The following is a 23,958-nucleotide window of genomic DNA, read 5'->3' as shown; positions in this document are numbered from 1 at the left end:
ATGCAAATGAGTGTAGTGTCCCTTTAATAATTAAGGTGTAAAACTGTTAGCTCGATTTAAGAGATTCAGGAGGGAAGATTCGTACCATGGAGTTGCAGGTGAGGGACGACTGTAATTTGAAGACCTTGTGAAGGCCGGCCGCCTCAGCCTGTGCCAGCTTCTCCTCTGTCATGCGCACCACGAACTTCACTGTGGTGTCGGTGTGGTATTCCTTATAGTCGTTGATCAGAGGAGGAGTTTTATCTGTTCCTTGGAGCATGGGCTCAAGAACTGACTCCTTATATGCCTGAGAAAGAGAAAAAAAAGGCGTCACTTTTGGCATCTTTAGCACACGGTATTCCAATAAATACACCTAATATCATAAAATCGAGACTTCTACCAGTGACCTTACCTGAGTCCAGGTGCGAACAGGAAGTTCAATAATCTCAATGGTATTTTTGTCCAGGACGGACACTTCTCCACTGACCACATATTGGTTCTGTCCCAGCTCATGAATGATACCTTTAAAGTTCTTGTAGCTGGGCAGCTAAGAAAGGCATAAAGAGAGGCACAGAATGAGTAATCTTAACTTAATCTGAACATGAGTTTGATGATCCCTCCATCTGTCAGAAGATATGGTATATGAAAGTGATATTCAAATGGCGGACCTTAATTCTATCCGGACCACGGGACATAATTGAGTCATTTACCGTTTCTATAGTTAAAAGTAAGCAGTTCTGCTTACTTTAAACTATAGAAACGGTAAATGACTCAATTATGTCCCGCGGTAATTATGTCAAAAGCGGTCATTTACGATAATGATCTTTCAGCATAACATCATTTTAATGTAGAGCCAAATGCGTTTCATTCAAGCCCTTTCCATGCGCGTTGCTTTCTACTGATAAAGACGTAAAGCACAGCATTAAGTGCTGCAGATGACAACAGCAGAAACACAGTGAGCAGAAAAAGAAATACTTTTGCTAAAAAGCTACAAAAAACGAGAATGCAGCAAACACAATTCACCTTTGGGTAAGCCACGCCCTAGAATTTAGATTGACCAATCACAGCCCAGCCAAGAACGAGCTCCCACAGAGGTCGGACACTTTTTCACTGTGCTCCATTGACTTTCAACACAGGCGTCTCATATTTTTGGTCTCGGCAGGCTATTACCGTCGTGGTTTTATCCAAAATATGGTTAAACTTGTGCCTCTGGCATTTGCAACACAGATACCCCAGACACAGCGTTTCCCAGAGAGGTTGGAGGGGGGTGTCCGTTTTTTCCCTTTCCAAAACCGAAGTAAAATCCTGACAGTGACAAGTGTCGTGTTTGGATTAAACTGTATGGACGTCCTCAGTCAACTAAACCCCGCAAAGATCAACAAGCACGTCTTTTTTTACTTCTAACCTTACTGTGAGTGTGAAGTTATACTAGTTAGACCGTTTTATAATGTTTTAGGTTATGATTTCGGTTCTCATACCGGTTGTTGATACGCTAGCACACGCTGCTAATAAATACAACGTTATACAGTACTCGTGTAGTCCGTTTGCTTTGTAATAACGATTATAGAAGTGAATAGAGACCTACCCAGCTTTGCATGAACAGTGTTGCCCCCTGATATTGTTAGTCCCAGCCTCCGTCTCGATTAGTAGGAAATGCGGTGGTTAATTTTTTTTGACTGTGACCGGTAACGTTATGCTTTTGCCTCTATTTGGATGCCTTGTTGTTTCTTGCGTTTCACCTGTATGTCTTTGATATAGCCTTCGAACGAATATTGCAGCCCATTTTGCCTACTTCTATCGGACACTTTATTTGCTGCTTTATAAAAGTTTGATAACATTTCAGCAGGAAGAGCTGTTACAGCATAAGCCATGCAGAGCGCAGATGAAGTTTGACGGATGTAGCAACAGTAACTAAGGGGGGTGGGGCTTAGCCAAAGGTTAATTATTAAGTTGGCTTGGAAAAGTCAACTTTATTTCTCTTTCTTTCTTTCTTTCTTTCTTTCTTTCTTTCTTTCTTTCTTTCTTTCTTTCTTTCTTTCTTTCTTTCTTTCTTTCTTTCTTTCTTTCTTTCTTTTCTCACTAATCATCTTTCTTTCTTTTTTCTAACTATTTGTTCTTTCTTTCTAACTATTCATTCTTTTTGACTTTTCTTTTTCTTTCTAACTGATCTTTCTTTTTTTAAACTTTTTTATTTTTTTCCAACCAATTTTTTTTCTTCTACTTTTTTCTAACAATTTTTTTCTCTTCCTTTCTAACTATTCTTTTATTCTAACTATTTATTATTTCTTTTTAACAATTCTTTCTTTTTCTTTCTTACTTTTCTTTCTTTCTTACTAATCTATCTTTCTTTCATACTAATCTTTCTTTCTAATTAATCTATCTTTTTTCTATCTATCTATATCTATCTATCTATCTATCTATCTTTATTTGTCTTTCTAACTAATCTATCTATCTTTCTCTCTTTCTAACTAATCTAGCTATCTTTTTTCTTTCAAAAAATCTATCTTTCTTACTAATCTATCTTTCTTTCTTTCTAACCAATCTATCTTTCTTTCTAACAAATCTATCTTTCTTTCTAACTAATATTTCTTTCTAACTAATCTTTCTTTCTTTCTTTCTAACCAATCTTTTTTTCTAACTAATCTATCTTTCTTTCTAACTAATCTATCTATCTTTCTTTCTTACTAATCTATCTTTTTTCTTTCTTACTAATCTATCTTTTTTCTTTCTAACAGATATATCTTTCTTTCAAACTAATCTATATTTCTTTCAAACTAATCTATATGTCTTCCTTTCTAACTGTTCTTTCTTTCTTTCTTTCTTTCTTTCTTTCTTTCTTTCTTTCTTTCTTTCTTTCTTTCTTTCTTTCTAATAAATCTATCCATCTTTCTTTCTAAATAATCTATCTTTCTAACTATTCTATGTTTCTTTCTTTCTAACTAATCTTAGTTGTTGCCATTAAGACAAAATATTAGGGACCTTTATTTTGATATGATGTAGACCTGGAGTTTGGGGTTAGAGGTAATTTCCTGTATAGAAGTAAGGAAGCTTACAGAATGTAAGCACATGTAATCCATATGTTGTTAGCACTAGAGGCAATGTCGTAAGTACAAAATTCATTTTTATGTTAATAAGTTAATGTTATAATAGTGTTTAAAAAGAAAAGACTACACTATGTATATCCAGATATTTTTCTTCACACAAGATTTATGTTAAAACAGTCAATCTTTATTTCTTTGTTACAGTTTTCACTCTGTCATGTAAGATGATGTTAAAGCCACAGTAAACAGCAAGAAATCGCTCACTACGACTTGGCCCTCCCATGTTGGGTGTTGGTTGGAGAGGTCTGCATGGGGAATGCACACAAGCCAAATGTCAGCACTTACAGGACAACAGTGCTTGATTGTCGACGGCCCTCTCTCCTCTGTTGAGGAATTTTAATCTCACATGTATTAATATGATTATTGGATCTTATGTTTCATTATTTCTATATTATGTATTTACCTCCTATATGTAACCACGGAGGAATGTCTTATGGTTTGGAGGAAGTGATTTGTTCTCCCTTATCACGAGTGGAGCTAGTGTAACCCCTCACACCCGGGTCCCACTCAACCCGCTCCGAGCGGGCCTCGAACCCGGGTCTCCGGCATGAGAGTCAAGCACTCTAACAAGGAGGCTAAAGACTGCAGCCTCTAGCGTCTGTCACTAAAGCGCCTATTGAGATCGGGGAGTGAGGTTTACTCGCACAGCAACTACTAGCTGGCCTCCGTTACACTCACCCCCCTAAACCTCACTCTCATCCGGGTCACGGCACCAATGTAACCCCTCACACCCGGGTCCCACTCAACCCGCTCCGAGCGGGCCTCGAACCCGGGTCTCCGGCATGAGAGTCAGGCACTCTAACAAGGAGGCTAAAGACTGCAGCCTCTAGCGTCTGTCGCTAGAGCGCCTATTGAGATCCGGGAGTGAGGTTTACTCGCACAGCAACTACTAGCTGGCCTCCGTTACACTAGGCACCAGAGGACCGGCCGGGTCAGGGGTCATCTTAGACTGGGAGGGGTAGAGGGGGTTAGTAAATCTAACCTAGCATTTGAATTCATTGCTTGTGGAATTTTACAGGGAGGCTTGGCCTGTAGTAAATAACCTTGGGGAGGGCTACTTAGTCTTCACCCCGGCCTGTGTTCTGGGCGTCACTCCACTTCTCAGTAATCTGTGTTGGTGACTGAGCCTTATAATTCTTGCAAGAATAAACTTCTCTTTTCTTTTATTAATTTGACTCTGAAGTGTCTCTTACGCAGCGATGTCTGTTTTATTGAATTTTTGCCTTAACAATTGGTGTCAGAAGTGGGATTCCTTGGAAGTGCCTTCTGGACCTGAGAGCGGACGGTGTTTGGCCACCTGGACTGAGCAGTTCCAGCTCTACCTCGTAAGCTTGAGAGAGAGGGGCCGACCGCTATCAGGCCCAGGAGAGGCTCCACTGGAATCAAAAAGAACCCGAGGCACAGAGAAAAAGAAATCCTGGTAAGAGAAAGCTAAATTCATTTTATATTGGGTATATAATTGAGAGGAACTGTACTGGCTGGGGTCTATTTCGGTGGTGCGGATACAAGAATTGTCCAAAATTAATTGAGACCTGTTGCCAGGTCAAGAGATTTCACATGGACACTGAGTTTTCGTAAATCTGAAATTAATTGACATTTGTGGTCAGATCAAGAGATTTCGCCCAGATTACGGTCCAAAATCAATTGAAAGCTGGAAACAGATCAAGAGATTTCATGTGGACTTTAATCTGTGGGGTAATTGAGATCGGGCAGACATTTGTGGTCAGATCAAGAGATTTTGCGATTACGGTCCAAAATCAATTGAGAGCTGGAAACAGATCAAGAGATTTCAGGTGGACTTTAATCTGTGGGGTAATTGAGATCGGGCAGCCGGGTCAAAAGATTTCCAGTAGATAAAGCGCTGGTAGTGCACCTTGGCCGATCTTGGGTTAAGAGATCGGATCTGTTGGAGACGTCCGACAGATTATTAGACGCGTCGAACGGAAAATCCACGGGGGAAATAGAAACAGCCAGTATGGGGAAATCTCAGAGCAAGCTTGCCAGATATGATACACCGGTGTCAAATGAGAAAACATTATGGGTAGAAATGTGTGGATATAGAAAAATTGATAAAGTATCATGATTTTCCCAGTGAGGGAACACTGAGCGCTACCAGTCTAAAGGTAGGCTAGTGAAGAAATCAGTGGAACAGGGCAGCGAAAAGCAAACAGGCTGTTGTGGCTGCGTTCATCATGAATGTAAAAATGTAAAGACAGCTATGTCCAAAGATTCTGGAAATCAGTAAGGTGGATTGACATTGAAATAAGATATTGTTTTATAAAAGGAAAGTTTGGGTCGGGAATAATTTCCCTAGGCAAGTGATTAAAGGTAAACTGAAACTTTGTGAAGTTGGAGCAGATAGAGAGTGTTCTAATTGTGGTCAGCAGGATCATTTAACACGTAACTGTAAATGCCCAGAGAGAAGGTGTTTCAAAATGTGATAAAGTGACAACAACTTCTGGTATTAATGTGGGGTTGGAAGTAGATCCGTGTTTAAATGACTACATTAACATTTTTCATCTGATAAAGAAGAGATAAAAACAAGGTCAAAAGATTGAAGTTTTAAAGTGAATACTTTTAAAGAAAGGATCTATAATAGTAATTTTTAAAAGGTGAATTGATGAATAGGCCTACAGTTTGATGTAAAATGAATGACTCCAACAAATGTAAGTTGCAAAATATATCAAAGTAACTAAAAGGATGATTGTGTTTTAATTAAACATTTTAAAAAGGTTTTAGATGATATAGAGAGACTAATCGCACAGATGATTTACAATAACTGCAAAAGTATCACAAGCAGAGAGTGCTTGCCTCGTCAAAGTTTTTGAGAAACAACAACAACAAAAAAAAAAATGAAGAACCTTCTCTGGGTTCTAATCCGCACTTGTCCAGTTTTTGTCACCCTCATCAAAACCGAGAATGTTTTTCAGTGGTAGTATATCAGTACGCATACGGTTTTGATGAGGGAAATCTGTACCCACAAATTCATAAACCGTGCCCACGCTTTCGCAATCCGTACTCACGGGTTTGTAATCCGGACTCGCGGATTTGTGGCTCGTCCCCTAGACTGTGCCGCATGGTTCAACCAGGCCTCCTGTTTAGATGTGGGATGCATTGTTTTTAAAAGACTTCACTTACAATAAATAAATAAATAAATAAATATAGCCTAACACAAACACAAAGTTATAGGCCTATAAAAATAAAACATTCATAAATTGTTTGATTAACATAAAATGATTAACATATTCCTGTCTTAAGTGAACTCATTTAAAGTTATAAATGCAAATAATAGGCCTAATAATATGCTATTATTATTACATTTAGGTTACATATTTAGATATAAGACGCTTTTATCAAAAAAAAAAAAAAAGAAATAAAGCAATTCGTCAAATGTCAGTCATAGGCTAATACAGGGTAGACAATAATAAAACAGGGCTGAGATTATCACAAATAGGCCCAAACACAAGATTTTGACGCATGGGCTATCCAAGTGTTTGTGCACAAAAAAATAAATAACATTGACTTTTTGCGTTTATTAAACATTTAAAATATTCGCAAATTAATATGAAAAAAAAAATAGATTTTACTTTCTAAAAAATATATTTTGCCCGCAGTGCTAAATGAGAAGAGCATGTCTCGGGAACCATAGAGAGAGATGATTTATAGGTGATTTATACAGGGTGGCTACAGGTATAAACAATTTAAATTTAAGACTTTTTAATACCACTTCTAAATTTAATTTAAGACCAAACTTTCGATGGAAATATAAATTAAAACTGAAAATATACAGTAATATTTCAAAGTAAACACGCTGTCTGTTCAAAAATATGGTGAAATGACAATAACCAATTGTCAATTCCGTAAGTGTGGTCGCCTGTGGTGAAGTACAGTGGAGTGAAATGAAATATAGAAGGCATTTTTATAAATTTCTTAAAAATAATAAAGTATGTTAATAAAGGCTTAGATTTAATTTACTAATAAAGGCATAGAATCAGTTTATTTTTAGTGTACTGATAATAGTTTCATATAATTAATTTGTTAATTAAACTAATAAAAAGATCAAAAAGACTGAGATATGTTTGGTTATTGTACCTTTTAATTAATAAATTAAAATTAATTTGCTATATTTCAGATCAATATATTTATTTTCCTTAATTTTAATTAACCCTAACTTTATTCTCATTATAAGAATTATAAACAATTGATTTCCGTATAAAATAATACTACAAACACTTAAAAATAAACAGATTAGTGCCCTGTTTTGAGGACAAGAAATGAAAACCAATGCGATATGATGAATGTCCGAAAGATGGAACTTTGTAACGGCCACCTAGTGTTCAGTAGTGTTCATGACATGTTGATATGCCTTTAAGATGACTTCTATGGCGTCATTTAATGTATGCGTGATGTTGTAATGTGAGCGCGCATGCTCAGTGAGAGTGAGAAAGAATGCTTGCGCAAAGAGGAAGTTGACCGCTCTATCGCGGGTTTGTTTTATTATAATGCGTTTACTTCCATTTTGATTAGTAGCGTTTTACAGAGTGTTTTCTTTAACCTGTTAACATCCGCTCTTTCGACATGTATGTGAAGAGTGTGCTTTACTGAAAGAAAGCAACTATAAAAGGACTCGTGGAACTACCAGTTTGTTTGCACTGTCTTTCCTAATCTTCATCTGGGCAGACCTCAAACTCTGACAGACGTTACTACACACAGACAGGGGTTGGATAAATTTGTTTTGCTTTTACAAACTGTGTTTTAATGCGAGTATAGGCCTACAGAAATATAAGTAAACACTTTGCAGACTGAATGTTGTCCTGAACAAAATGACGGATGTTTTTCATGACTCCACTGTTCGATCGCACCCGCGTGTCTCTAACACAAACACAGGTTACGTTACCTTGTATATAGACATCAAGTTTGTATTTATATCTCATCTGGCTCAAAAGCTATAGTCGAATCCATTTTAGGTGGTGGCCATATTGGATTTAGGAAATTTGGGGGGTCCTGATAGCGATATTTTTTTTTTGAAAAAAAAATATTTTGTCCTGATATACCCAATCATAAATGTAAGTATTCATATGGGTTTCCCATAGCCAGAAAAGGTAAGATAGACATCAAGTTTGTATTTGTATCTCATCTGGCTCTAAAGCTATAATCGAATCCCTTTCAGGTGGCGGCCATATTGGATTTGGCCGCCATTTTGGTCTCAGGGACCATTGGCTTGGGCGCCCTGGCTAAATCATTTCAGTATGCCCTCAGCTACATCTGTGCCAAATTTGGTGCTTGTATATGAATTTGCGCGAACAATGGGATGTAAGGCCCCATTCTACAGCCCAAACTGCTTTTTTGGACAGCGGCCATATTGGAATTGGAGGATCAAGGGGTCCAGATATACTGGGTCATAAATATAAACATTTCTATGTGTTTCCCATGATAAATTAAGCTGAAAAACATTTCAAGTTTGTATTTGTAACTCATGTGGCTCAAAAGTTATAGCCGGAACCCTTTTCGGGCAGCGGCCATATTGGATTTGGCCGCCATCTTGGCCCCGAGGGTCGCTGGCTCCGGCGCCCTAGCTAAATCATTTCAGTATGACCTGAGCTACATCTGTGCCAAATTTGGCGCTTTTAGATGAATTTGCGCGAAATTACCTATTTATGTGCTTAAGGCCCCCAACTAGTAGAAAATATTCTGGCTGGCAGAACGATTGCCTTTGCCTGCATCTTTGCGGTGACATGACAAACATATTTAAGACCTATCCAATCTGAATTTAAGACAATTTAATACTTTTTAAGGCCTTATTTTTAGAAAAATTGATTTAATACTTTTTAATGACCCGCGGCCACCCTGTTTATAGGCTAATCATAACAACTGTGTCTGAAAAATAACGATGTTTTCTTGTTATTGTGAGTTTACACAAATAAAAGTAGTTGCAAATAATGTATTATGTACTATGTATTTTTTTTCCGTATGACGTGAAATGCTAGATTATTTAAATTGTTCCACTGTTGATAGGAACATGCAAGTATTTGCAGCCGTGGCAGTGACATGCTCACTTCACACAAACAGTTGAATATGCGTTAAAAACCTGTGTTTGTTTGTTAGAATCTTAGCCCATTATTATTGTCTAAGACTGACATTTGACGAATTGCTTTGTTCTTTTTTTTTGTGGATAAAAGCGTCTTCTAAATAGGCCTATGTAGCCTAAATGCATTTTGATTTGTTAGCTAATTATTATTTGCGTTTATTACTATGAATGAGTTCACCGAAGACAGTAATATATTTAACATAAAATAATTTATAACTTATAACCAAACCTTTTACAGTTTTTGAACTGTGTTATTATTATTTTATTAGTATTTATTTATTATTTATGTATTTATTATAGTACTGAGCTTTTTCCTCTAAAAAATTACTTTAAAGATAAAAGTATCCTAAATGTATTTATTTTTTAAAATGCAAGAAATTATGCATTTTAAAAAAGGATTTTAAAAACAATGCAATGCATCCCGCATCTAAACAGGAGGCCTGGTTGAATCATGCGGCATACTCTGGGGGACGAGCCACAAATCCGTGAGTCCGGATTACAAACCCGTGAGTAGGCCAACGGATTGCGAAAGCGTGGGCACGGTTTATGAATTTGTGGTTACAGATTGCAAAAACTGAGGGCACGGTTTACAAATCTGAGAGCACGGATTAGGAACTCGGGTACGGTTTATTAATCCGTTGTGATAAAGTGCAGTTATGTTTCTAACGTTAGTGTTTTTGGAGCAATTGAATGCCTTCAAACAAAAGCTACCGAGGAATCGTCAAGAAAAGTAAAGGCCAGTTTTAAAGTTTTACATAAAATAAACCATGTTCAATTTGTAGCCTATAGCCTATATTGTTCTTGAATTGTTAGAAGAAAAAACGACATACTAAAAATGCCAGCCTAATCTCTGGAGCTGCTTTGATTTTGCTCATGGCGTTTAAAAAACGCGGCGCTCCCATTGAAAACAATTGAAAACATATACGCCAGGCGTGTGGAAAAACGCTTTGGTGGACACACGGCCTTTCAAGTGGGGGAGGGCGCATATTTGCATTTGAATGTTGTGTCACATTCTAAAACATTTAACGTGTGACGCACACAGACAACTGCACATGCACACACACAGGGCTTACATTCTGTTTGACTATGTTATTGTTGCAAACATGCTGCTCTAAACTCTAGTAAACTAGTGTTTTCTGTCGGTGTCAGCAGCAAAGATAAAGTTGATGATGCTGACTCGCCTTCGCAGTGAACGCGCATAGGCCTAAACGCATAGGCTACTTCGAATTAGCCTACTTACGCAGAGAGTTGCCAATTTATTTTTTAGTTTTTAATTGTTTTGTTTAAAAGTAGACATTTAAAGCTTTCTAGTTCTCAGGTCTGTGAGGCAAGCATCGCCGGTGTTTCGGTTCATATATGAGACGTGCTCCAGTTCACACGCGCGCCTCTGTGTCCTGATTATATTGTCTGATATATTTACTTCTAATGTGTTAATCCAGTCAATTTGTTGATGAAACATTTATTAAAATGAAGATAGAATTTATCTGAAACGAAATTTACAAGCTTTCTACAAAACAAAATTTAATTGGTCAAAATCATGTCTGACCCACTCAAAATATTTTCCGATATATTGGGTAGCTTTTGATCCTATCTTACTCATCTCATGCGGTTCACTTTTCATATAGCCTCAACATAGACGAAATAATAAAAATAAGTAACATAATATTATTAAATATAAATGTGAAACGTAGCCTATGTTTATTTTATGTTTTTTTTTTTTTTTAACTTATATTTAAGCGTCACGCCGCTCCGCTTTGCTCACATTTTATGTAGCCTATACATGCATGTATGTGTTCATGTGCTGGAGGGGGGCCGTCCCTACTTTTGAATATCGTTATCATTATTGATCATTTTTAATAATTAGTTTTTTTCATGCATAAGTAGAAATTAGTACTATTTGTTACAGGTTTGACACTTTACTAAAAATGACTCTGAATGTAGGCTTTTACTAAATAACTTTACATAACATTACTATTATTACTTTTTTCAGGTTGTGTTACTAAATTTAATTTATATTAATTTAAAGCATGAGACCCAGGTTATATGTTGCATGTTCTCTTGTTTTTTTTTCTTTTCTTTTAAAGACAAACCATATTTTTACAAAAAAAAAATTGATGGATTTATATAGCGTTTTGAAAAAAAAAAACTTTTAATTTATCATTAACGATATTGTTGTTTGATTTAATAATCATTGTTCAACATGTTCAGACTGAACCAATAAAACATTTAATTTGAATATTCACAAAATGTGTGGGTCTAGTTAAAAAAAATGTAGTTTTCCTGAAAACTATTGAAATGGATTTATAGCGTTTTGGAAAAGAACTCCTCATATTTTTTTTTTTTTTTAACGGAACTGCTTTTGAAATTACGATTGGTATTATTATAAATGTAAAGAAGTCATTCTGTTGGATACTATTTTGTTCCTTCCATAGTGTAAAATGGAAATATAATTTTTTTTTACAAATACAAGCAAAAATATAAAATTTAATATTAAAATATAAATATAAAATTTAACTACAGTTATCCATGTTAAATCGGGTTTCGAACCCATGTCATTATCATGTTCTAACCAGTGTTGTTTTTTGGCAGCCCTTTTAGTCTTAGTCTTAGTCTTTTGGACGAAAATGCTTTTAAGTTTTAGTCACATTTTAGTCACTTATAAACTTAATAGTTTTAGTCAAGTTTTAGTCGACGAAAACACCAAAAGATTTTAGTCAAGTTTAATCAATTTTAGTAAAAAAAAAGTAGTCTTTAACAAATTAATTTAGTTTAAAAAGTAGCGAAAATGGGCTTAGGTTTGACAGATTTAGCAAGTGTTGCAGTTCATAAAACAAGCTAACCTTACAACCTTTGCATAATAAACTAGACTTTCTCACTGATGGAGATGCAGTGCTGCCATTGCCAAGCTGTACTTTATTGTCACATTGGGCAGAAACCTTTTATCCCCATATTTCAAGTTATAGTTTTACCCCTGAATAATAAAAGCTATTTTCACCAGTTATCACAGTAATAAAGGAATAAAGGAATGGTTTAAAGTTTAAACAGCAAAAACGTTGAGCTTGAACATTGTACACAGATAAAGTGGTAACAGTGAAATCACTGTTTTACTCCAAAAAAGCCAAGCATAAAAACATTCTTACTTTGGCAATTGTGGCTTTATTTGAGAAATTGCTAAAGTGCAATGAACAATTTAGTATGCAACAATAAGATGCACATTTTTTTGTAAACACAAACATTATGTATAGTCTATCTTTAACTTGTGCAAACTGCAAAGTTGCAAACATTCTGAAACAAAATAATAAAATAAATATCTAATACTGAGGTGCATTGACCAAAGAATGCATACTTGAATATAAAGTATGAAACAAACATGACACTTGGAGTGTGTTGAACATAAAAATGAATAAGACAATCCCAGAATAAACACTGTATTTGGTCTTGGTTAGTTAGGTATTTTACACTTAAAGCCCTGTTTTAAGATCGTTTCTGATGAAATAGAACGGTTAAGATTGAAATTTGGACAAATGCTGTTGTCCCGAGAATTTTAGGTTTGTGTGTTAGCACCCACACAATCATTCATAAAACGCATTAAACATTCGTTTACAAAGACGTCAAACTCACCGAGTGGTCAGGGATGTTCACTGATATGCTCACACAAACATCACTGCAAAATATGCTTTCCAACAGGTTTTATCCTAGTTTTTGTCCGACTCTATTGACTTGACTTGGTACAAAAACTACCATTAAACCCTGTGTTGTTGTTGTGTGGAATCTGGTGCGCGCGCGGCGGCCGGTGCTGGGCGCATGCGATAGAAAACGGCAGCATTGCTGATACTTATTTTTAGCTCAATACAGACCGATTTCACGCAAAACAGGCATAAATTACATGCATTGTGAACGTCAGACTTATAATCATTTTCGTTCCGTCTCGTCTCGTCAACGAAAACTTGAAAACGTCTCTTCATGTTTTAGTCACCTCAGAGCTATTTTTAGCTAGTCATCGTCGCGTTATCATCATAAAAAAATGGTGCGTTAACGAAATCATTTCGTTATCGTCATCACTGACGAAAACATCACTGGTTCTAACCGTAAGTTCTACCACTTGGCCATGTGTTCACTTACGGAGAAATGCCCAAACATGTTTCTGCAGTGAGTATTCGCTCAAATGAGCAGGAAAACGTTTTGTCGTTAACCTATTGTGAGTGTAAGCCCACTTTACACGAAAACGTAGACCTTTTACAGTTTAAAAGATGATTTTATTTTAGCTGTTATGAGAAAAATAAATTCAAGTGAGCACCGCCGCGTTTGTCGAACACAATTAATGCCAGAATAAAACCTGATTTTAGAATAGACACTGGGCGTGGTGTGTCAAAAAATACTCAATTATAAACTTGAATATTTCAATATTTCGTTCAAAACCACCTCAAAACAATTCGTGACATTTTAAAAAGCCGTAAATCAATGTATTAAGGCCACTGAAACTGAAACTGACATCTCTCAATACAGGAGCAGAAGCGCTGGTTCAGATTTTATTATTTGTTGCATATATTGCAATATGCGTGTTGCATATTTAAAAATAAATAAATATATATAGGCTATATGGTCTAGGCTAATTATAGCATTGATTACTGTGGAGGGGGATGTTTTTTTTTAATTATACATTTTCTATATTCTATATTTTCTATATTTTTTGCATAACTGCTTTTGAAGATGTAAATTCAGTCAATCTGTTGGACGAGATTTGTTCCTTAGTGTAAAATAGAAATGCATGGTCATTTTATTTTATAAATATAAGCAAAAAAGTAAATGGTGTAACAGAGTTTTAGAACAAATCGTTCTGCATTAATACCCTAAATATAAAATACAACTACAGTAATCCATGCTTGATCAAGCTTCGAACCCATGTCTTTGTAATAGTAGAACCATAGGCCTATGTTCTACCATTCAGCCATGTGTTCGCTCTAATGAGCAAGAAAAAGGTTTGTCGTTATGCCTATTGTAAATGTAGGCCTGGGCAGTTTTAAAATATGATTTTATTATAGCTGTGATGAGAAAAATAAATTCAAGTGAGCACTGCCGCGTTTGTTGAACAATATTAAGGGCACTGAAACGCGCGCACTGCATGTTGTCTCAATACAGGCGCAGAAGCGCTGGTTCAGATTTTATTAGGCTATTTGTTGTTTAAACGTGCGTGTTGCATATTTAAAAAATATATATACACACATATTTGATATTGTCTATTTAGGCGAATTATAGCATTGATTACTGTGGAGGGGGAAATACCCCACCGGCAAATCGCAACTTGCTTACAGTAGCTTTTTTTTGGTTTGTTTTTTTTTTAAATCTATATGGAATTTTTTTTTTAACATAACTGCTTTTGAAGATGTAAATTCAGTCAATCTGTTGGAAGAGATTTGTTCCTTAATATAAAATAGAAATGCAAGGTAATTTTAATACATGTTTATGCGGGATTTGAAACAGTGTCATCAAAATGATTGTATCAAAGTTCTACCACTCGACCACGACTTTTCTCACTGACAAAAGCCCAGAGGTTCGGTTGTTCAGCAGTCAGTGTGTGCACGTGAGAGAAGCGCTCTTCAGTCTTTGCATTCCTCAATAGCGTCATTGGGCAGCACTATATTTTCGCTGACTGCGAGACAGGCCTATTTTAACTTTTGATTAATAAAATGTTCTCCTATAGCCTAAAAGTTTATATTCTAGTTAAAGCTATATTCTATTTAAAATGTAGGCTACCTACGTTTTGCTTTCGCTAAATGTCCCTTTGCGCCATCTGGTGGTCATTTCGCCACCGACTTTGAAATACTGCTGGTTTATTTTTGCCGCGGTAGATTTACCGCGGCAGCGGTAAACGACATTCTGGTTGTCCACCTACTGTATTACTGTGGAGGGGGAAATACCCCAACGGCAAATCGCAACTTGCTTAGCTTGGTTAGGTTTTTTAACATAACTGCTGTTGAAGATGTAAATTCAGTCAATCTGTTGGAAGAGATTTGTTCCTTAAAGAGTAACTAAACCCCTGGTCAGAGCCTGACTCCACCCACTAGCAATATTTGAAAAATGCTGAAAAAATGGGCAGACCCCAGCGGGGCCAGGGGGCGTGCACCTGAGACCCGCTGTGAGTGAGAGCTGCTGTCAGACTCTAAAAAAGAGCGAGACTGGAGTGACGCAAGTAACTGCCTTTGCAACAGAGCGGCCATTTGAAGTCGAGGACTTTTCTCCCTCACCTTCACCTGAAGTGGATGAGGGTGAATTGTATGTAGACACAGGGCCAAATCCATTCGAGCCGCTGGCTCAAACTGCGGTCTTAACTCCCGCATCGCGACCGGCATCTGATGAGTTTTGTCGTCGAGTTGATCTCAATAGCGCACGCTCTGTGGGCATGTATTCATATTGATATTCTGCCGCTATGTGAAAATTGATATTCTGCCGCATTTTGCTGTCAAAATCCAGCAAAATGCACCGGCTCGTTTGTCGACCCCAGAGGATTAACTTTATCCTAACCATAAATTGTGATTAAAATATCCATGATCACTCACATCAAGACGCCGCTGCGGTGGAGGAGTACATGCAGGACGAGCAGTGTTTGGCACTGCGTGTGGAGCTGTGTGGAGAAGCCCATGTCCACCTCTATTCCGTCACTATCCTGATCACTGTACTAAACTAATATATGATATCCTGATCGTTTTCAATACTCATAAATCCAACTCCTGACTCGCTACAGTAGTTTTGACGGAACCAGATGCTTTTATACCAGGGGCTAACAAGGGCGTGGTGAGCTCGCACCAAGGGTGTGACAGAGTCGCGTCTGAGAGTTCGCTACGTCAGCAAGTACCCCTACTGCAGGAGCTTTCCGTTTAACCTGAAGAGGGCAGCACTCAGACGTTTTTACACCATATATTTGAAAATCAAAACACTTTATACTCAATTGTCAAAAAATGTACTCGAATCAATGAACAGCATTTATGAGGCTCCATTCTTACAGATCATTAACTAAAAAAAGTTGTTTTGGTGTTTAGTTACCCTTTAATGCAAAATAGAAATGCAAGGTAATTCTAATACATGTTTATGCGGGATTTGAAAGTGTCATCAAAATGATTGTACCAAAGTTCTACCACTCGACCACGACTTTTCTCACTGACAATAGCCCAGAAGTTCGGTTGTTCAGCAATCAGTGTGCGCACGCGAGAGAAGCGCTCTTCAGTCTTCGCATTCCTCAATAGCGTCATTGAAAGCAGCACTTTATTTTCGCTGACTGCGAGATAGGCCTATTTTACCTTTTGATGAATAAAATGTTCTCCTATAGCCTAAAAGTTTATATTCTAGTTAAAGCTATATTCTATTTAAAATGTCGACTACTTTTACATAATTACGTTTTGCTTTTGCTAAATGTCCCTTTGCGCCACCTGGTGGTCATTTCGACACCGACTTTGAAATACGGCTGGTTTATTTTTGCCGCGGTAGATTTACCGCGGCACTTGCCGCAGCGGTAAACGACATTCTGGTTGTCCACCTACTGTATTACAGAATAAATAATTATAAAAAAATAATTTAAACAGTGACAGTGCAATTCAATTTTTTTTTTCAGTTTGTTGTAAACTCTGCCGCTTTGGACAACACAAGGGGCATTAATAAACATCTTTGCTATTTAGTGCACAATATTTTAATAAACTAACAACATCCACCAACATGAACTGTGGCAGTCAGTGCAACTGAGGTAGGTATTAACATCAAGTCTAAGACGACTCACTTAAAGGTGTCTTGAACTGGCTTTTAAAATTTTATTATATTGTTGTCTGAGGTCAACTTATAACGTTCGCTTGGTTTTTGCATTCAAAAACATCAAAATGAAAAAGTAATAGGCTATTTTGTACCCAAGTTGTGAGCCTTCCTGAAAAACGGTCGGTTTTTATGGGCGTGTCGCACTGAAGACTTGGAAATAAACGACCACTGCTGTGAGTGGATAACAGTTTTGCATATTATAGTGAGTTTAACTCACCCGTCGGTGTACAATGTTGTCAAATGGCAACCGGATTCGCCCATACATGTTCAACCAAGAGTCCGTGTGTTGCACAATTCCTGTCAGATCCAATATAGACGGCACAGCACCGTTCTTTACTCTTAATCGTTCTGCAAATCCAGTCTTGTTTACAAAACATTCCTCAGTGAAATGAAGCGAACAGACGACGATGTTTTACCCTCATCAGCTGGACCGTCATTAAAAATAAAGTTTATCCATGCAGTCCTATTGGAATCCAGCTTATGCAGCGACTGTCTTCTTCCACAACCAGGCACTGCACAATATTCTGTATTGCTCGGTAGAACGATCCGGTTTGTCATCACGAGGTAGGTATACTGTTAGGCTACTTAGCTATGCGTGTAATGCGCAAATCGGTGGGCGGGGCTAAACCAGCCGTTTTGAAATAGGTGTTGATCTTCTTCTGCGGGGGTGGTGTTTTAACCCCTTCGACGTCATAGTTTCCCACTTTTAAAAACGAGTCGTTTTCAGAGGCTGGTGTCAATAAAAGCTTTTATTGGACTAACAAGGACGTTTTTAGTTCTGAAACTTACAGGATATTCTTATAATATGATGACCTCTTAGATGTCAAAATCTCAAGGAAAATTTGATTTCTCAGTTCATCACCCCTTTAAAGGAGCCAATTTAGAAAAAGTGAGTGGCAGGTTTTTTTTCAAGAAAAGTAGCTTTTCTGCATTATCAGCAGTCAGCCTGTTTCTGTTTTCATCTATAATGTGTGACACTGCGCTGAAAAGCCTTTCACTTTCCACACTGCTACATGGGGCTGAGAGGTATTTATGGGCCATTTTAGCCAAAGTGGGGAACCTGATTTTGTTGACACCCAATACTTCAGAGGACTGTCTTCACGAGGGCTTGGGGCCTCTCCGAGGTATGTGTCGAGCTCAATGGAAGCACCTGCTGCCAGCCACTGTGCTACCTCGGGCTGCTCCTTAGCGATTTCATCAAATACAGTATCCAGACAGCTGCTAGTGCTGGTCTGGGACTTGAGGAACAGTTTAGCAGGAGGTTCTGCAGCTTCTGCCTGACTCCCCTCTGCCTCAGCTCTGGACATCATCTGCAGCTCCTGCTTCAGGTGCAGCTTGGCTTCCGGAGCAGTGTTGCTGGAGAAGAAGCGATCTTTATACCTGAACAAAATTGTGGAAAAATAGGACATATTAGGACAAAAATAGTATATTTTAATTTCCCCTAAACCACTGTCACAAATGCCAGCCATTTGGCTTTCTGGTAGTAATAAGGGAAATATATTTCATATTATATATATATATATATATTGCACACATTTGTATTTGTGTATTTTAGTTACAAAACTATAATATAATATTTCAGATGGAATTAATTAATCTTACAAATTTGTACTGTAGTTTATCATTGAATACCTATAGCACACAGACTTTACCTTGGGTCAAGTATGGTGGAGATGAAGTACAGTGGGTTGGTCTCGACGTCACTGAAGCGCTTCTTGACAGCTGCCAGTAAGGTTGCTTTCATTATCTTGACGCCGTGGTCCTCGTCTGTTTCTCTGTTTAGAAGTCTCACTAGCACAGTCACAGCTGGGATGACATCAGAGGCTAGTGCGTCGTAGCTGCTCACTTTTTTAGTTAGTTCCTCAAAGGGGGCGAGGATGGCAACAGTCTTCTCCATAAGAGCCCATTGGTGAGCTGTGAGATAGTCAGGGAGCTCATGCTTGGACACGTACACACCCAGCACTTGCTTTTGTTCAATGAGGGACTGGAGCATGTAATACGTGCTGTTCCAGCGCGTCTGTACGTCCTGCTGCAGTCTCTTTATTGGCTGGTTGAGCTGTCCCTGAATGTCCTCGAGGCGGGAGTAGGCTAAGGCGGAATATTTAAAATGCCCAACTATTTTCCGCCCCACGGCTATAGCATCAGCGATGCTCCTCTGTGCTAATAAGCCCTCGTGAACAGCCAGTTGGAGCGTGTGCGCGACACACGGCAGACTTGGGAGCCCTGCATCATTCATGGCTTTAATCATGTTTTTGGCATTGTCACGAAGCACAACATGAACTGGTGTTTTAGGTATACCCCATGTCTGGAGCATTTCCTCAAACACAATGCACTATAGCCTGGCTGGTGTGCGAGCCGCGGAATTGTTTCGCATGTAATATGGCTCGTTGCGGCGTGAAACTCTTGTCTATCCACTGGCAGGTTAGGCTAACTAGCGACATGGGGCTAACACTGCTTGTCCAAATATCTGTGGTGAAACTAAACGCAGAGGAGGCTTGCAGTAGGCTGTGGATATGTTTTTGCACTCAGTCGTGTAGTTTAGGCAGCTCCATGTCAGTCATGTAGCGGCAGCTTGGGACATCATATCTGGGCTCCAGAACATGGAGGAGACGCCGGAATCCCACATTTTCTGCCTCCGAGAGTGGCTGATCACTCAATGCAATGTACTCGATAATTGCCTGTGTTATTTTCACAGCACGTGGATTGTCTCTGGACATTTTATCTCGTCTCGCAAGAGTTTGCTGCAGCGTGGGTTGTGTTGGTTTAGAAGCGTGAGTAAACTCTTTGTACTCTGTGTCATGTTGGGATTTTAGGTGCTTGATTAAATTACTTGTGTTAAATGCGATACCTTTTGAGCCTCTTCTGGACAATTTTGCTGAGCACAATTTGCAGTCAGCCTTTATTTTGTCATCTTCATTCACTTTGAAATAGTTCTACACGGCTGGCATGTCTCGTCTCATTCGCCTCAACTTCTTCCCACTCTGAGCTGCAGCCGGGGCCTGGGGGCGGGTACTCGGTGCCTGTGATTAACCCCTTACACGCCGCTCAAACATAGACATTTCTCAGACCGTGGTATTGGTCCCCAGTATCGAGGGACTTTTAACGAATACGAGTACTTTAGAAAATGTGGTATTGAGGCCGATAGCAGATACCGGTATCGGTGCATCCCTAATTTTGAGTGTATAAATTCTTTCCTTTTACAAAAGAAAAAAAATGTCTGCACCTTTGCTGCGAAGCAAATATAGAGACCGGACCTCTTGGAATGGCAAACTTTAATTGAATACCCCTGGTATATGATGTTGTATGACAGTATAAGCAGTAATGGCAGCTGTTTATCACTTTAGCTAGATAAGGTCTCAAGATACAAACATGCTACAAAATGGAGAACACTTTTGTTTTTTTCTTTGGTTATACTACCATTACGTAACATGGGAGAAAGGCACTTGCAGTTCACCACTGTAAATTAAGCCAAATTCCTTTACAAATAAAGTGTACAATTTTAAGAAGCATAAAAAAATAGTTTCTGTACAACTAAAATAATTAGTTACACACAAGTCATATATGGCCACTCCCGCTAATAAGTTAAAATTATAGTGGATACTGTGATGTAAGTTTCAGCGATAATCATTATATGAAAATTAAATGCTGTCACATTCCTATTAAACATGCATCAGTAAAAGAGTGAGGATAAGGTGTTACCATGGGTAGAGGGTCCTGGTGGTTGAGCATACGGCTGATGTTGTTGACAATCTCTCGCGGGTCATAGTTGGGGATCTTGCATGCCCAGCCAGTCCCGATACCCTCAGCTCCGTTAACCAGTACCAAGGGAATTATGGGTATGTACCACTCTGGCTCCACCTTCTGATTGTCATCATACAAAAACTTTAACAGGCTGGAGTCCACAGCAGGAAACAGCAGTTTGGCCAATGGACTGTGTGGAAAGAGAAAAACTAATTTTTAGTTTAATTTTGGTGAGTGTATTTGAAGATGTAGAGATGTTAAATATGTCAAACTATATGATAGTAGGATGAATGAATGAATGTGCTTTGTGAAAGTCTAATGTGCTTTGTGTTTCATGCGAAGTGTTGCACTGTTATCATTTATATCCATGGAGCACATCTCAGCAACTTGGTTAACAAACTCCATCTCCACATATTTCCGAGAGTTTGGTAATACATTGTGGCAATACATTGTGCACCATTTTTTACCAGATTTGTATTGTAAATCGTTAAAAAACCTATGCCAACACACAAGAATACATCAATATCTTTCTAAATATGCAAATTGTTGTTAGTTGCGATTAAAAGTATATAAGTTTAAACCTTCCCTCTGAGTTTGGATGTTTTGATATCCATATGTTTTTGTTCAATAAATTACAGTGGTTGTAGAAGTGGCCAATCAACAACAAGAAGTTGGTGTCCTCTGTAGGCATTTATAGTACATAATATATGTGTTGATTGTTTATATTTTAAATATTACATGTATTTTGATAATGTTGTTATTTGATTTGATTACAGGATTTTGATTCTTTATTTAAACCAATTATTATTGCCTCATTGTTGTTATGTATTTTCAAGTAATTTTAAAGGCTGTTGTTCACTTAGGTCTATTTTTATTACCACAAAAAGTAAGTTTAGTCACTTTAAGTCGAATAAAAGAGTATTTTCCAGTCATATTTCGTCATTATAGTTTTCTTAAAAATAGAGTTCAAATATTGTCTCATTCTTGTGAACCCAAAATCATGTATCTCGTCTCGTGGGCTTTGTGGATCGTCTCCCTTGTGCCGTCGAACTGTTGTATAAACGTAATATCACACTTATATCCTTGTGATATGGCTGTATACTTTGCTGATATACAGCCATATTGCACTGCTACTCGTGTGATATGATGTATAAAGGCACTATTTGTTTTCATAACTTTCAAATTGCACATTGTTTGGAGTACAATCCATTTTGAATAATTGATTTAAAGTACTAATTTTTATTACTGGATTTTTTTATTACTGGATTTCTACAACCACTGTAATTTATTGAACAAATAATTGACAGAAAAAATAAATTATCAAAATAAACATTAGTTGCAGCCCTAAAAAGGATCATCATGAAGATCCCAACATTTCTAAGATCTAATCATTATTAGAAATGCTCCATTATACATGGTCTAAGCACAAACTTCACAAATTATTAAATCAAAACAAATAAAATCTTACCTAAGCATAGTGAAGATGTAACGAGGGCTGGCAGCATCTTTACCGCCATTGATACGGGTACCAAACTGGCCAAGAGGCTGAAGAATGTTGACATTGTTGCTGCCCACAAAGTTCTGGGCCAAATTCACGATAGTCATCATCAGGGCTTGCTGCATAAAAGACAATATTTCTTGAAAAAAATCTTTAATTCTGTTCAATTTCATATCTATTTCAATAAATAAGTGATGCCTGATCATTTTCAACATTATAATTTCTTGATTTTTTCTTTTCTTTTTAAAATAAGAAATTCACGTTTTAAAGGGGTGGTTGATTGCGATTTCACTTTTTTCATTTTAAATAGTGTGTAATGTTACTGTTGGTGCATGAACAGTATCTGCAAAGTTGCTGAGCTGAAAGTTCAAAGTAAGCAGAAATATCGTCTTTTAAAAATCAGGACCTTTAATGCCTGGGACTACAATATCGAATGGGACTACAACAGTATACTTTTCCCAGGTTTTATACATAACTAACCCATAAATTTACATCAACCCCCCCTCTGGAATATGCAAAAAGAGGGCATGGCTATATTTCTGCGGCTTTGTCGAAGAGGAAGTTCCATGCTGTTGAAAGTGTGCTATTTTCACCCAACTGTCAGGTCTTCTGTGTTTGGTCTTCCTACGGACGCTGTAGTTCAGCAATGGCTAAAATTGATGTTTAATTATGTTCCTGAAAATTACATTCGTAATTTAGCTCTCATTTGCTGCACATTTTAGCTCTCATTAGCTGCACATTTTACGGAAGACAGCTTCCAGAATCTCCACGAATTCAATGCCGGATTCAACAAGAAACATCTCGGTTACATATGGTAACCCTCGTTCCCTGACGTATTTTGCACCATTTGGAGACGAGCTAAAGACGACCCACTAACGCCCACAAATAGTGCGTTACAGTAATCCAGCCGGCTAGTGATGAAGGCATGGATGACTGTCTCAAATTGTCATTGTTCTACAAAAGGCTTTACTTTGGCCAATTGCCTCAGCTGAAAAAAGCCTTTTTTGACTACTGCTCTGATCTGGCTGTCAAAGTTCAGATCAGCATCAATTTTAACCCCTAGGTTAGTGATAACTGATTTATTGTATTGGGCCAAGGCACCCAACTCAATGGAACGAGTCCCATTAGTACCGCCAAAAATCATCACTTCAGTTTTATTAGCATTAAAACTTAAAAAGTTTATTGCCATCCAGGCTTTAACGTCATCAAGACACTCTAATAACGAACTGACAGAGGCATTCTTTTTAATAGTCATGTATATCTGAATATCATCAGCATAACAGTGAAAAGATATGCCATGTTTCCAAATTACTGAGCCCAGTGGTAGCAAATACAGTGAAAAGAGAAGGGGACCCAAAATTGAGCCCTGGGGGACCCCACAAGAGAGAGATACAGAAGAGGACTCCGAATTTCCATTACTATTTATTTTATTATTAGGGCTACTGTCACTTTAAGACCTGTACGCGACACGTCTAATATACACGGAGCATTTGACAAGCAGATTTCTCTCAATTTTCTCGGTTTGCTTTGAGTTTAGACATAACCAAATGTTCTTATGTAAACCTTGTGTGTATTTGAGAAAATTAGCGAAATAATACTCGAAAGATAACTTAGTCCAGCAACCAGGCGCTGTTAGACAAGCTTTTAGTTCATGTGCGCGTCGGGTGTTCGCGATCAGAACAGCGTATCAGCAGTGAATGACATGTTTAACCGGCAAGGCTTTAAAGCACATGCAAATTAACTTTTGTGAA

At 37.7% G+C, this 23,958-nt stretch overlaps 2 protein-coding genes across 4 annotated transcripts in view; both read right to left on the bottom strand.

Annotated features, from left to right (window-relative positions):
- The window catches only part of top2b (DNA topoisomerase II beta), a 121,853-nt gene that overhangs the window by 39,641 nt on the left and 58,254 nt on the right, over positions 1–23,958 (bottom strand). For all 3 annotated transcript variants that reach the window (XM_089122775.1, XM_089122777.1, XM_089122776.1), the window contains exons 20-23: positions 22,178–22,326; positions 20,668–20,899; positions 392–526; positions 86–286 (exon numbers count right to left, since the gene is read on the bottom strand). In XM_089122775.1, the coding sequence (XP_088978901.1) occupies positions 86–286; positions 392–526; positions 20,668–20,899; positions 22,178–22,326 (717 nt within the window). The remainder of the gene's footprint in view (positions 1–85; positions 287–391; positions 527–20,667; positions 20,900–22,177; positions 22,327–23,958) is intronic.
- LOC120485629 (zinc finger BED domain-containing protein 4-like) lies at positions 2,114–20,661 on the bottom strand. The gene is made up of 2 exons (XM_039681445.2): positions 18,621–20,661; positions 2,114–18,348 (listed from the first exon to the last, which is right to left on the bottom strand). Exons 1-2 carry the CDS (start codon positions 19,280–19,282, stop codon positions 17,931–17,933), a joined length of 1,080 nt encoding a protein of 359 aa, XP_039537379.2. The 5' UTR covers positions 19,283–20,661; the 3' UTR covers positions 2,114–17,930.

This window comes from Pimephales promelas, chromosome 18 (genome assembly GCF_988280905.1).
Source record: "Pimephales promelas chromosome 18, fPimPro1.hap1.1, whole genome shotgun sequence".
NCBI classification, from domain to species: domain Eukaryota; kingdom Metazoa; phylum Chordata; class Actinopteri; order Cypriniformes; family Leuciscidae; genus Pimephales; species Pimephales promelas.
The sequence above is the reverse complement of the archived record's forward strand: the minus strand, read 5'-3'. Positions and strand labels throughout refer to the sequence as shown.

Bases quoted from the DNA above. Each gene is read 5' to 3' on its own strand.
- LOC120485629 (XM_039681445.2), bottom strand. From the start codon at position 19,282: ATGCTCCAGACATGGGGTATACCTAAAACACCAGTTCATGTTGTGCTT. The intron at 18,349-18,620 runs GTAAAGTCTGTG...AATTTTGTTCAG, and splicing joins TCCACCATACTTGACCCAAG to GTATAAAGATCGCTTCTTCT.